We start from the raw sequence: 13,676 nt of genomic DNA on the forward strand, positions 1-13,676 counted from the left end.
TAACAAAGCACGAACAACGGTCCTCAGTTATCCAACAAACTAGAGTCTGAATCTGAATATACAAATAAAAGTTACTTTTAATCTAAAGAACAGTGTGCTGTGTGACCAGACTCGAGAGGAATGTTACATAAGTTAACAGGAGCCTTTACAAGTTGTCATTAGAATACTTCATTCTGATCCTAATACTGGAGATTTTTATCAGGGGAGGGGGAACTAGGGATCACATCCCCACCCCTTGAACTGTTTATAAAGCAATAATTTACATCATTCCATACCCCACCTTTACATATTAGAGTTTACTGGGCAACGTCAACCTCGTATTCCTTGCCTTCGTGAAACAGTGCATACTCTTAAAGAACAAACTCTGATATATTTTCCTCCTGCGTTGAGTGATGCATTTTCGTCCAGTTTCTTCAATTGTAACAATCAATTTATTCAATAGGGATCTTTGAAGTTTAAAGGCAAGATTTGTCCCGCTACTGCTTAAAAAATGAGGTACAGAAAAATATGTTCACATTTATGAGAGGGTGTACTGCGGAAGATTAAAGGCGTTTTTACACAAGACGATTCGTAACGCCGATGTTTAACACAGCGGTGCCACATTGTTGTGACATGGTTTCGAATTGTTGCAACATCGTTTCCACATTGCAACGCTGTGTTGTCCCGTGTAACAGCATCTTAATGCAACAAAACTCTGTATGATTACTATCACAAAAAGGCGTATATTTCTTTTGTATGACAACGAATGGTCCAGCAAACATATTCATCTCATCATCTCATCTCAACATCGGGCGAGATTAATTCTGCACGAAAAATTTCTAACTTTTAAGGAGTTTAAACAGTATTCATTTTTACACTACTCAGTAACAGAAAATGTTGGACACGAAGTTACTGTTTGAAGTGTAAATTAAACAAATTTTGTGTTGTGAATTTGCCAATTTAGCGACAAATTACCTTCATTAAGTTTAAAAGTAAAATAAGCAAAACTACCTCTCTTCTGTCAGTTCTCTGATGATGGTAAAAGTAAAAAAAACAAAACAAAAAAAAAACAGAGATATATTTTAAAACTATGATCTTGCGTTATTTGCATAAAGAAGATCCTGACAATTAAAATTCCTACACAGACATTCAACTTTTAGGGGCTCAGTTACATGTAGGGAGGAAGATCCTAGCACTGGGAAGATCTTCGCAGGTGGATTATCCTCAATACTGACGATTTGTTTTCTGTATCCAGGCTTATACTTGTCCCTAAGGCGATGATCTAGTAGAAGGATCTTCCTAGCTGAGCGGATAGGAAGATCCTTGAATTAAGGGACCACTGCGATATCTAGAAGAAATTTGAAACAATGGTTTGCAAAACGTTCTTGTAGGGTAAAGAAGGCGTATTATGGGCAATCAAGAACTTTTTCGAAGAATTTACATGAAAATGGAGTTAAGTTCCCAGTGCAGAGATATGCTGTTGCTGGTGATGTCACTGCAAAGCTGTAATTTTAAAATATATTGTCCTCTTGAAAACTCTGTTACGAATTTCTTTCCAACTTCCCCTTCTTCAAGCCGCACATAACCATTTAAAAGGCGTCCAATAAGATTCAAAATTCATGGCATTAATTTCCCGACTGAGTCTAGCCTGCAAGGTGGCGCGCGAGTTTTAGGCGTGGCTGTCCCATGATCACAGCCGTTGTATAAACGTGCAATAACAGGGTATAAAGCTACCCGAAAAAAAGATACATCCCATCCACTTAACTTATGTAACAGCTCATAAATATCGATAACTGTCTATAAAAGTCAACGATTCATATAACATCTCGATCAATAAGTTAAGAACCATATTTGTACGGGTCGACGTCATGTGAACACAAATTAGTCTCGTTTTCATCGGTCAAGTGCGTAGCGGTAAATTCCTCAGGACAGGTTTAGGAATTTAACACAATTTAAGTATGTAGTTAATCCGCAAGATAGAAGTCAAGGACTTCGCTTGTTAGAAAAACCTTAGCCATCATGTCTGACGACATTGATTCGACAATCAAAGTTAAATGCATGGTATAGCACTATATTTCTTTTTATGGCAATGTTTTAGCTGTTGCTGGGCATGATCCAGTCACGGACATACTCACTCTGAGGGAATTTTACCTGAACGATTACAAGACATGGTTTGGCGTGTTGCTTGTGTTCGCTATTTTACCGAGTTTGGCGATATCATATCTTTGATATAATGATGAGCCGATCGACTCAATTCCAGGTATTATTTTTTGGGTGAAACCATTAGTGCCTGCTTTAACGCGATTTAAAGCATTTATTTTGTGCTTCAGGAATTTCAAGAAGTTATGCCCTGTATAGCCTGGAGAGTCGATAAAAAACTGTAAAGAACAAATAGAGGGTGGTACAGTTATGTTTAACGAGACTTTGTTCGGGATGTTTGAGGTAGTCCTGAAATCAGCTCCCCAGTTCATAATCCAACTACATGCAACGATTGTTCAACAGGAACAAGTTTCAACTATTCAAATAATAACACGTGATTTTCTAAGTGCGTATTTCTGAAGTAGCTGAATTGGAAAACGGGGTATGCTATGAGTTTGGGGGTTTTCCAACAAAGTAGAAAGTCCGTTTAATAGCTATCTGTGTTTTGTCCATTTAGTCAAGACTAAAGACCTTACAAGCTCTTATTGTAATGAAACCGACCACTATGGTATTAGTTTGGTTCAGTTTACTTCAAGAGCTTTACATCAGAATTCGTTGAAGTCTTGTTTAGCAGGAACAATGATATGATAATGGCATATGCGTCTCCACACTTCAATGGTAGACAGCTTAATAACATCCAAGAAATCATTCCTCGTGTAGCATATAATGGATATGTTTTGCTTAAAAACCTGGCAACCTTTTAAGTCTCATGTGTATGAAGAGTTCCATGTATTATCTCAGTTGCGTAAACGTGCAATATGGCTTATACAATTAAATTACCTGCCAGAAACGTCTACGGTAATTTCCATGTAACGCTTTGGACAAAAGCTGCAGATAATCTTGACCTCCAGGTATCTATAGAAATTTCCATACATTTGCTCAAACAACGAATATGTATTATACATTTACTGCCAAAAGAGTCTATAGAAATTTCCATGCGTTGCTTAAACTTCTTTTGGACAAAATTTACAGATATACTTTACCACAGAGGTGTCTATAGAAATTTCCACATAATACTTATCCACCTACTAAACGACGATTAAATATTCATTACGTTTTCTGTCAGAAATAGTCTATAGCAATTTCCATGTAACTTGTACTTCTTCTGGACAAGTTTTCTGACGGCCGAGGTCGTTCGCGACCTCTAACTTAGCTTTTATGGACGTCTGAGAATCAGGATAAGCCGCGTGGAGTCTACAGATCTAATAAATTGTTTATACTGAAAAGAGTCCCACTGAAATGTCCATGCAAATGTTATAACTGGTTTTAAAGCAATCGAAATCAAAAAAGGAAAGGAAGATGATGCGTTCCGAAGACATCACTGCTGACCCTTGTTGAGTCAAATGGGCTAATAGAGGCACTGGCTGAACAGTGTCGGATTGATTCAGTTGTCGGCTTGTGCTAAGAGCATAGTTTGACTCCTCGCGGGACCTTTTTTTCCTTTTCTTGTTTTAGAACTTTTCTTACAGTGTGACTTTGAAGTGAATCGCAAGGACGTAAATAATTCAAAATGATCTGAACAGAAGGCCTCCATATGATATGTTGTTCAATACAATAATGAAAAAAGAAACTCAATTACTGGAATAATTTAATGTCTGATCATTTGGGACTGTATGCACCTCCACAGTGGTGTCAAGTCAACTCTTACCTTAATACAGTGTCCTTGCCGTCGGCCAGTTTCGGAAAAACGGTCCCGGAACCCTCTTGGGACCTGGGGGACCTCGAGCACCCGTATCACCCGTCTTTCAAGCTTGACCCGAGGGTCCTTGTGGTCCCTTGGGGCCACTGGGGCCTTGAGCTCCAGGAGGACCTGCTTCACCTTTGTATCCTCGTGGACCCCTTGGTCAATGAAGTCCCGTTATTTCCAGGTGCTCAAGCAGCACCCGCTGAACCCGCGGGTCCCGGGATTCCAGGCAGTTTTGCAGAAGCCATTTTTTAGGGCCTGCTTAGGGATGCTCTATACGAAGAAAAAGAAAAATGCATCGTTTATTGTTTTTGGAATTACAGTCGAAACCCGCTTTACGGACATTTGTTACGGATACCTCTCTATTACGGACATTAGTGCGGACAACTGACACTTGTTACTTGCCCAATCAACAGATTCGTATAGAAAGGCAATCTTGTTCAGTAACGCAGTCACTTCATTATCAACTGCGTGCTGTAATAGACCTTTCGTTTTTGAAGGTAAAAAACCTTTACTTGACGGATGTGTCGATGTTTCTTCCCAGCGCTACAATACTCCGGATAGGATAATTTGTAGACGTAAATTAGACTATTTTGGCATCAAGTGAATTATGCAGTAATATATGGCCTGTGAGTGACTTTTGAATGTTTGTCCGCCCTTTCAGTGCCCGAATATTATTGCGATTTGACTGCATTTTCTTTTTCTAATATGAAAGAGTTTGAAAAACTACGTTCGTTGATTTCATTGCATGAAATTGCAATGGAAATTGCATGAAATTAACTTCCTCTACCAACCACCTTATTGAAGAACGACTCGATCACTTAAAATTTAATTAAACCATCTCACCTTGTCATTACTGATTTCATTCATTTGCGAAACACAAAGGGATCAGCAACAACAGCTCTATACATAACATAGTGTCTAGTGGTATCTCCATACAGAATAGCAAGGTCAAAGAATCTGTGAACGGAAATATGTTGATTGACAATCATCGATCTCTCAACTATAATGCCTATAGCCGTAGCATGAAGACAATCATTAATTTTCTGGTCTCTTGAATATTTTAAACAATACTCAAAGCATTAAAAACAAACAACAACTACAACAACAACAACAGATGAAAACGCTAAAACGATGGAAATATTGTGGACGAAAGGTTAAAACGGAGAAAATCTGTTTTCAAAAATAGGTGGATACGAGTGGACGAGGCCTTAAACTATCTTTTATAAACTTTTCACAAACATTTATACATAGAATAAAGTTTCAAGAGGAGTCGCATTACCAAAGCTGTTCACTTCCGATAAAAGATAATGACTGAGTAGTCAATTGGATTGTTCGAAGTTTCCAATGCAAAATGAATCCCAAAAACATGATCTTAATAGTTATCCGTCCATAAGACATGGGGAAAGGTTTATGCTGCCTTCTCTTATTAAACTACAAGTACAGATCGAATTCGGTCATTACTTTACGATTCACCCGTGATGAGAAACATATTTTAACCAAGGAAAATACAGAATTCAAATAAACGCAAATTGAAAAACATTTGACAAAAGAAAACTTAATTGAACAACAAATCGAAAAATTACGGCGCAAAAATAAAAGAAAACCATACTTACCAGACTGAAAGCGGGCACCGCGAATACAACGACTGATTTTCATGGGTGAAAGAGGATTTTTTTACACTTACTGAAGACAACAATGGGCCTAACGCAGTTACGGAGGTTGACAATAGCGATTACATAAGGAGACGCTGAGAATTGATCATGATTACAGGAAAAGTACGCATAATATTTGAACAAACTGACAATAACCCAGGCTAAAGTGAATGTGATAGAATAACAAATACTCAGAAGAATCAAATTCTTCGAACTCTCGGGGATACACAGGCGGCAGGTCTTCCACGGCATTTAAAGCAACCTTGTACCCAGGGCTTTTCCCGCCACTACCATTTTTAAGGGAAAAGTCCTGGGCATGAGGCTGCTTCAAACGTGACGTGCTGCAAGAGTTTACGTTTGGTGATAAAGGTAGTAATCAGCGCTGTACTTATTCTCAAAAGTGAAAGAACACTTTGAATCACAGATACCTGGAGACTAATTTCAGTAACAAAACTTCACAGACTTAAAAGATTAAAGTTCTGTCTTTGAAACACAAGGCCTTCCGCGATTACGACATCGTCTCCCGCAATGTGGCTTCAAACACTGTGACATCACAACAAACACCCAAATTATTTCAATCTAAAATGATTATTTAATGCATAGAGAATTTAAAAATACTAATTGCGCAGACATTTGTTCATCGCCTACTTCTGTAGATCACGTTTTTTATGATTATCTTTTTTCGCGCGCGCGCGATGCTCTGTGAGTTAGAAACAGAGGTATAACTGTGGCACATAACCCCAAGTTAATAAAGCGAGGTTACCAACTAATATTCCGCTGAGAGGCAAATTGAAAGCGACGTGTCTCCCGGAACAAAACATTCGCCACGAAACAAAACATTTTAAACGTTGTAATTGAGGACTAAAGATGAATGAAAAACCTAACACGGAATGAATTCTTACAACGCTACAAAATAGAAGAAATAATTACACAGATTACTACCCTAAAATCGTGTTCTTTCACTGGCAGTACAGCATATTAAGCATAACAAGGAAATAAAGAAATAAAGTGCCAATTAGACTGTTAGTGTGTTCTAACAAATAATGGAGGGGGAGGGGATTGATTGCTTTCTTGTACGATTAGAACGATTAGAGGGAGTACACTTGGAATAAATCACAACGCGTTTTTACATTACATTAGGTAGCGACTCCTAAATTATAATAGGAAGATTCAAATTTATTGGAATTAGTAATCAGTGATTATTTCTTCCGTATTAATAAATGACAGCTATCTGTCAAATAAGAAGTCATGACAAACACAATTAATAGATTTCTTTACAAACTTGATCTGACAAGAACCTCATTACATGCAAAGAAAGCAAAATGGAAAATTATTTTGGTTTTGCATTGAAGAAAGTGGCTGAGGATATTACGGATATTTTCAACGGTAAGCTGCTTTTTTTCACAGTTGTTGTGTTATATAATTATGGTGAATCTTTTCACATTAAGGTTAATCTATGAACCTGTTTCGTCTTTAGTCTTTTAGAGTATTGTGCCCACGACATTTATACAATATCCATGCTATTATCTTCTGTTACCTAAAGGTAAAGCTGACTTTATTCTTTAATATAGTAACGTAAAATATTGTTAAATTTTGCCAAAAAAATTTGGCAAATATAATCAAAGTACCATCCCTCTGTATACAACAGTCCACTAGTGGCAAACTCGCGAGGAATTAAGGCTTTCTTAATTTGGCTTCTTACAGGTTATGCAAATAGGCAAACAAAAACATTGTTGAGTTGTCCTGTTCCGCACAAGCAGTTATATTTTAAAATATGAAAATTCCAGTCCTAGCTAAGGATTTTTACGAAAACTTTTACAGCGTAATTAAAATTTGAAAAAAAAAAAAAAAACTAAAAAAGACGATCCAATTTGTCAGAACTACCCTGTAGACAAAACAAGTGGACAAAATATGTATCAATTTTTAGAGGAAGCGATTTATAATGCTATAATTTTGTGAGCTTGTGTTTATTCATAAGGGGAAGTTTCGCCCGCGGTGTCTATGTTTGTCCAGATGTCTTAAAAACTGGCGCGCGCTGTGATGAGAAAATCACAAATTTCTTTTAATGGCGCTATGTTCACTATGATAGGTTATCCAAAAAAGGAAAAATAGAATAACAATAATAAATCAGAGCTTGGCAACATTAACATCTTAAGTTTCCTTTATAAATTTATAGTTTTTTTATCGTGTGGGGTGACAATGAATTCTAAAAGTCAGTTTGCAGAAGAGGTCCTCATGCGATCTCGAACCGATCTCAGTACCGATCTTAGATCGATCTCAGATCGATCTCATTTAAGCGATCTCAGTATGAACGGGGCCTTAAACAAGTAGTCAGCAGCGGTAACTACGCTTTTACGATGATGCGGAGAGGCTTGAACATAAAACATGGTTTCAGCAACTGCCCAGTCAATATTTTGTTTCATGTGCCGTATAAAGAGCTTGTTGTAAGCCAATTAACCTGTATCAGAATGTGTACATTTTACTGCTTAAAGCAAATTTCGAAGTTTGGTGTAATTTAAGAATGATGAAGCCAATAAATTTGAGACAGCACGTAACAACACGCAACACGTAGTCCAGTTCATGTTTATATTTCCTTTTATCATATTAAGAACTTCAATTATAGCTCTACTTCAGTATGAAAATTGGCTCGACTGACAAGGGCATGAAACTCTAAAACTTTGTCAGAATTAACGCTTTTTAAACCCTGAGAACTGTCGGCTAACAACACTAGCGAGGCGGTGGATGTAAAAGGGAACTACCTGTACCGCTCGCACGGTAGCTGTTTTTATATTTGCAAGTTACCGCGTACTTTCGGCACTAGACTCTTTATGATCTAAGAAGTATTACTGAAACTTTAACTACCATCCACCTGTGTCCATTCAAAATTTTCTATTTTCAAACCAAAGTTTGACCAAAGGCGTTCAGTGGAATCAGACGAGGCGAGCTATTACTATTCAAGAAGGTGTGTCAATAGCCAAAGGCGGGCAAGAGTCGAATAGCGCATACAATTTCTCTATCTATTTACGTTAGAAAGGAGAGTATTTGACCAACGAGTGTCTTTGATTATTGTATGAATTTTTTTAAGACTCGGTTTGATTTTGCTACGTCCCATTTTTTTTCTATGTTTTGTTTTGCGCCCCGCAATAAGGGACAAAATGAACGATCAAATTGAGAACGTAACGCATCAGTTGTTTTCCAGACGAAGGTATTTTGTTCATCGAATATTAACGAATCATTCTGAAGACCACGATAAGCTTATTATATCTTGGGCAAATGTTTTCTGACCAACGGTGTATGTCAGCTTGAAATTGAAGAGGAAATTAATCAGCAGTAGTCAACATAAGGAAAAAATATAATTTACAAAGTTATTAAATGAAAGAAGACAGTGCAGTGAATGTTTAGGGAAGCTCTCTAAGAGGGTGAGGCCGAGGTAAGCTTAATAACAAAACACAGTTGCTTAGAACCGCAAAGAAGGTAATGATCTCTTAGTTTACTTTCGATGATCTTAAACGACGTTAATTTTCTGTTTGCTGGTATATAATCTATAACAATATAATGCTTAAGAAATTGCAAACTGTTTTTCAGTTATAAAAGAGCAGTAATTTTCTCTTTCAGGGTTTTTTTGGCAGAAATAAAAGACACGATATCATTGGATGAGTCGCTGAGTGGGTAAACCACAAGCAGCCAATGTTACCGTTCGGTAGAATAAAGCCATGATGTTCTTCAACACGTTCGTACGAGAATTTATTTTCTTTTACCTCTCAGTAAGTAGTTGAGAAGAAACTGAAGGGCAAAAATTTAGCAAGGTAGGCTTGTATATATAGTATTTTTGCCGATTTCTCTTCATTTTTAATGTCTTTGATATCGCATTTATTTCTGTCATCCTCACTGCCGCTCTATTTTACTCAGGCCATTCTGCCCAGTACAAGTGTTATAAAGGCTTTATGGTAAGTTGTCTGTCGGTCCAACCTTGTCACGTTAATTCCTCACTTAATTTGGTTAAAAAAATATTTTGAATTTGCAAATCAAGGCGATTTTTTGTGTGTTCTTAAACTAATCAGTTGTTCCAGAACCAAGCCTAGACATCAATTTATTGTAGCCTCTTCGCTTTGCATCGAGAACTTATTAATAAATATTTGAAGTTTTATAGCTCAGCCCTGTCGCTGCTGAAAAAAAATTACAGTTGTTTAAAAATTCCGGCTTCATTTCCAATTTTTTTCTCTTATCAGTTAACCGAGATTCAGTTAACTTATTTCTTTAGCTGCTTACTCTTCTTCAAGCAAAATTCGAGTCGTGTTTAAGTGAAAATGAAATATCCGTTAGGAAACTATAATGAGCGGGTTGCATACTTTTCTATAATACGATCACGTTTGTCGCAATTAAGTAATAAATATTGTGATTGCGATCTGCAGTTCAGTATATAATTCAGCGTGTCCAAAGAGGGGGGATTTTCTTTGCTTTGGAAACTGAATACCAACTAAAACTGTGATTATTAGTAAACTCAGTCTTAGTTCAGAAGTTACGCATAAACTAACTAACAAGCGTTGTTTTCTTATTTTAGCTTAAAATCCTGAACTCTTCTAAACAAAGACATTTTTCAACGCGTTATACAATTGATCAATCTAGAAATGATTTATCCAATAAGAATTTTTGTCCTTTTTCATCTTTTTTACGTCACTGGCCCTAAACGTGTTTCAAACTTGCAACTTACTAAATTAAGCGAACGCCTTGATTGGTCAGCTCAGAGTGAGTTAACCAATAACAACATTTTGCCTTGTTTGACATGTTATTTTTAACAAGCCTTTGAACGTGCTAAAAACATGTTTTTATGCTAAACGTGACCACAAAACAACATAAAAGATCGGCAATATTAAGCCATTCATCATTTTTTACGGACACCGGACTATTGCAGCCATACAAGCAAGGTTGGTATTTTAGTTGTCCTAGATTTACTGTTACTGCAAAGTAGCTAAAAATTCATTAAAATACTTAATGTAATTTTCCAGTTTGAAGTGTTCCTTTGCAGGTTGGATTATCAACTTTTCTCAGTTGTGTTTGTTTTTCAACTGAAGATATTTTACTAGGAGAGGGCTATTTTGTTATGATGTACATCTTTTCAGTTTTTTATCGTCGTGTTTTCATGAACCACCTGAAATTGGTTGATCAAGAGATGATTATAATCGTATTGGTTCTTCTATATTTCTTAAACCTGAAAATAGTAGAATTGATTCTTGTAACCGGTCATCTGTTTGTTTCTTTGTGTTTTATTTGTGTTTTTTTTTTTGTAATTCGAAAGAGTAAGAATTCGATAACTTTAAGAGACTACTTGTCTAGTAGTCTTCTGTTTTCCTCGAAGATAGTATAGCTTGCAAAATACGCCAATACACGTAAAAATATTCATTTTCCCTGGGAAGAATTCAAAATACTGTGCTTGTGGTGATTGTTAAACAATATGTTCATCCCACAGTTTGATACTGCAATCATGCTATTCTGTATGAAGATACCATCGGCCATTATGTTATGGATAGTACCGTTACTGCTGATCCCTTTGTGTTCTGCGAATAGTGAAAACTGCACCAACGAGGTGAGTTTGATTTGTGAAATTTCAGATGATCGAGACTTTATTTGATATCAGTGATTAATCGAGAAAGTTAATGGTCGTTGATTGCATTATTCATTTGTTTGAAAAAATGTAATAAAATGGAATGGAATCAATAAAAGTATGAGTCAGAATGGTTGTTCTAACATCCGTCGCCGTTTTCAACATTTATTTTTTGATATGTAGACCTGTTTTATGCTTCACTTGTAATTAATATCTGAATAATACATATTAATGGTAGAATTTATAATCGAAATGGATAGTCCCCTGGTGAAGTAATGTAAATGAACAGGAAATGAATAGTTGAATAATAATAAAATGATCATTTGCAGTTGAATTGTTGCTCAACTGAATGAACGAACGATGGACTTTATATATATGTGAGTGAATCTAGCAGTGAGGGTTATGTAGTGTCAGCGGCCAAAATTAGAGTCCTTCAAGCGTCTTGTACTACTGTACTTAGCTTATACCTGCTTTTATTTATCTATTATTATTATTATTAATTATGATTTATAGTCAATAATTCAATTACTTATTCTTGAAAGGCAATTTAAGAAAAAAACATCCCCGAGAAGTGCATCAACTCCAAATCAATAGGAATGAATAATTTATTCATTTTTTTTTCATTTCTGCCCTTAATTTCCTCAACAGAATTCCCAACATGGCTCTTGTGGTTACTCTCCTTGTTTCTGCGCACCGGGGATACCGGGCATCCCAGGAAGCCCGGGACCCGCGGGACCAGCTGGTACATCGGGATCACCCGGGAATAACGGACCCGAAGGACCTATGGGTCCACGTGGAGTCAAGGGCGATGAAGGACTCCGTGGAAAACAAGGACTTCCAGGCCCCAAGGGGGGTACAGGGTCAACTGGTCCAGCAGGCCCAAGCGGAAGCAAGGGTGATGCAGGTCCCCCTGGAAGTCAAGGTGCCCCTGGCCCAAAGGGACCACAAGGCCCCTCGGGTCGAGCTGGAAAGAAGGGTGATACAGGTCCTCCTGGAAGTCAAGGTCCCTCAGGCCCCAATGGGGCTCCAGGGTCTTTTGCACGTAACTGGAAACAATGCGTTTTTAAGAGTCTGAACGATGGCAGGGACTCTGGATTGGTCAAGGTAAAAGCTAAGTTGGCCTCAGAATAAAAAGTTCGTCAGTACTTGGGTTTTATTTAAAAAGAACGAATTTCATTTGAAGGTCTTGTTCGCGCAAATTTGCTTGGATTATAACCAGTGGCCCTTGTGGCTCCGATCATTTCTTTAAGTATTTATGACTCCCAAAAAATTCACAGCTTTATCGAGTAAAATCTTGCAAATCAAATGTTTTTACAAGGAAGCACTCCTCAGCAGTTTTGAATGGTAATACCATGGGATTTTGTTCACAGATTAAAGCGTTAGTTTAACCCACCTTGTACCCATTGTACCATACGAAAGCATTGTTAAAGAGGTGTAATTCAGTGCCCAATCCAGACCTTGACGTAAGGGGGTTGGGGTGTCCAAAAAAAAATTTTTTGGGCCCATCGGGCCTCAGTTTGGTCTAAAAAATAAGAATGTGGGGGGGGGGTGGGGGCACCCGGGCCCCTCCACTGAAGCCGTCACTGTAATTTGTATCGTTGTAACTTAAGATATCCATAGACTCTGGTAATCTTGAATTTGGTTGCTCTTTCCTTTCAACAGGAATGCATTTTCAAGAAGACGTCGGACAACACAAGTCTGCGTGTTTACTGGAGTGGCCAACTCCGCATCTATAACTGCGACGACTGTTGCAGGCGATGGTATTTCACTTTTAACGGTGCAGAATGCTCGGCTCCAGCAGCTATTGATGCTGTAGTCTACATGAGATATGGAGCTGGCAGAAGACTAGACAATTTGTACCGCCCACGTCACGTCGAGGGAGTCTGCGATAAAATCCACAAAGGCACTGTGCGCGTGGGATTCTGGGTCGGCACCTGCCCAGGTTACGGTTCTGCTGATGCGCACACAGGATGGAACTCGGTGTCCCGGATGTACGTGGAAGAAATACCTCCCCCACAAGCTTAAGAAAAGCAGATTCAAATATTTCATAAACTTACGGTATTTCCTAACAAGGCCTCTAGCTTCAAATGTAATTATTGTTAAATAAGCTATTAAAAAAAGCTGCTATTGTAAGGTATGGTTTTAAGATGCTAAACGAGCTGAAAGACATCCTCGTTCCCAGGGTTCTCTCCGTTCTCGGCCCTCGGAGCAAGAGAGAGAGAGAGAGAGAGAGAGAGAGAGAGAGAGAGAGAGAGAGAGGAGGGGAGAGAGAGGGGAGGGGAGAGAGAGCAGGGCAGACCAGGGTCTCTCTCTCTCTTGCTCTGAGGGTCGAGTACGGAAAGGACCCTGGGTATAAGGTTGCTGATACGAATTGGCTTAGAAACTAATAGGGTTTCTGTTTTTAACAAAGCACGGACAACGGTCTTCAGTTATCCAACAAACTGGAATATAAATCTGAATATGCAAATAAAAGTCACTTTTAATTTATAGAACAGTGTGCTGAGTGAACAGACTCGAGAGGAATGTTACATACGTTAACAGGAGCCTGTACAAGTTG

General features: G+C 37.9%; 1 protein-coding gene across 1 annotated transcript; it reads left to right on the top strand.

Moving 5' to 3' along the window:
• The first annotated feature begins 10,159 nt into the window (after nt 1–10,159).
• Nucleotides 10,160–13,362, top strand: LOC140945713 (uncharacterized). The gene is made up of 4 exons (XM_073394755.1): nt 10,160–10,442; nt 10,985–11,101; nt 11,768–12,223; nt 12,782–13,362. The coding sequence occupies exons 2-4, from the start codon at nt 11,000–11,002 to the stop codon at nt 13,142–13,144; spliced, it is 921 nt and encodes a 306-aa protein (XP_073250856.1). The 5' UTR covers nt 10,160–10,442; nt 10,985–10,999; the 3' UTR covers nt 13,145–13,362.
• Nucleotides 13,363–13,676: the final 314 nt, after the last annotated feature.

This window comes from Porites lutea, chromosome 8 (assembly GCF_958299795.1).
Source record: "Porites lutea chromosome 8, jaPorLute2.1, whole genome shotgun sequence".
Lineage (NCBI taxonomy): Eukaryota > Metazoa > Cnidaria > Anthozoa > Scleractinia > Poritidae > Porites > Porites lutea.

Coding starts and splice junctions, on each gene's coding strand:
- LOC140945713 (XM_073394755.1), top strand. CDS start 11,000: ATGCTATTCTGTATGAAGATACCATCGGCCATTATGTTATGGATAGTA. Junction 11,102..11,767: donor GTGAAAACTGCACCAACGAG/GTGAGTTTGATT, acceptor TTTCCTCAACAG/AATTCCCAACATGGCTCTTG. Junction 12,224..12,781: donor GGGACTCTGGATTGGTCAAG/GTAAAAGCTAAG, acceptor TCCTTTCAACAG/GAATGCATTTTCAAGAAGAC.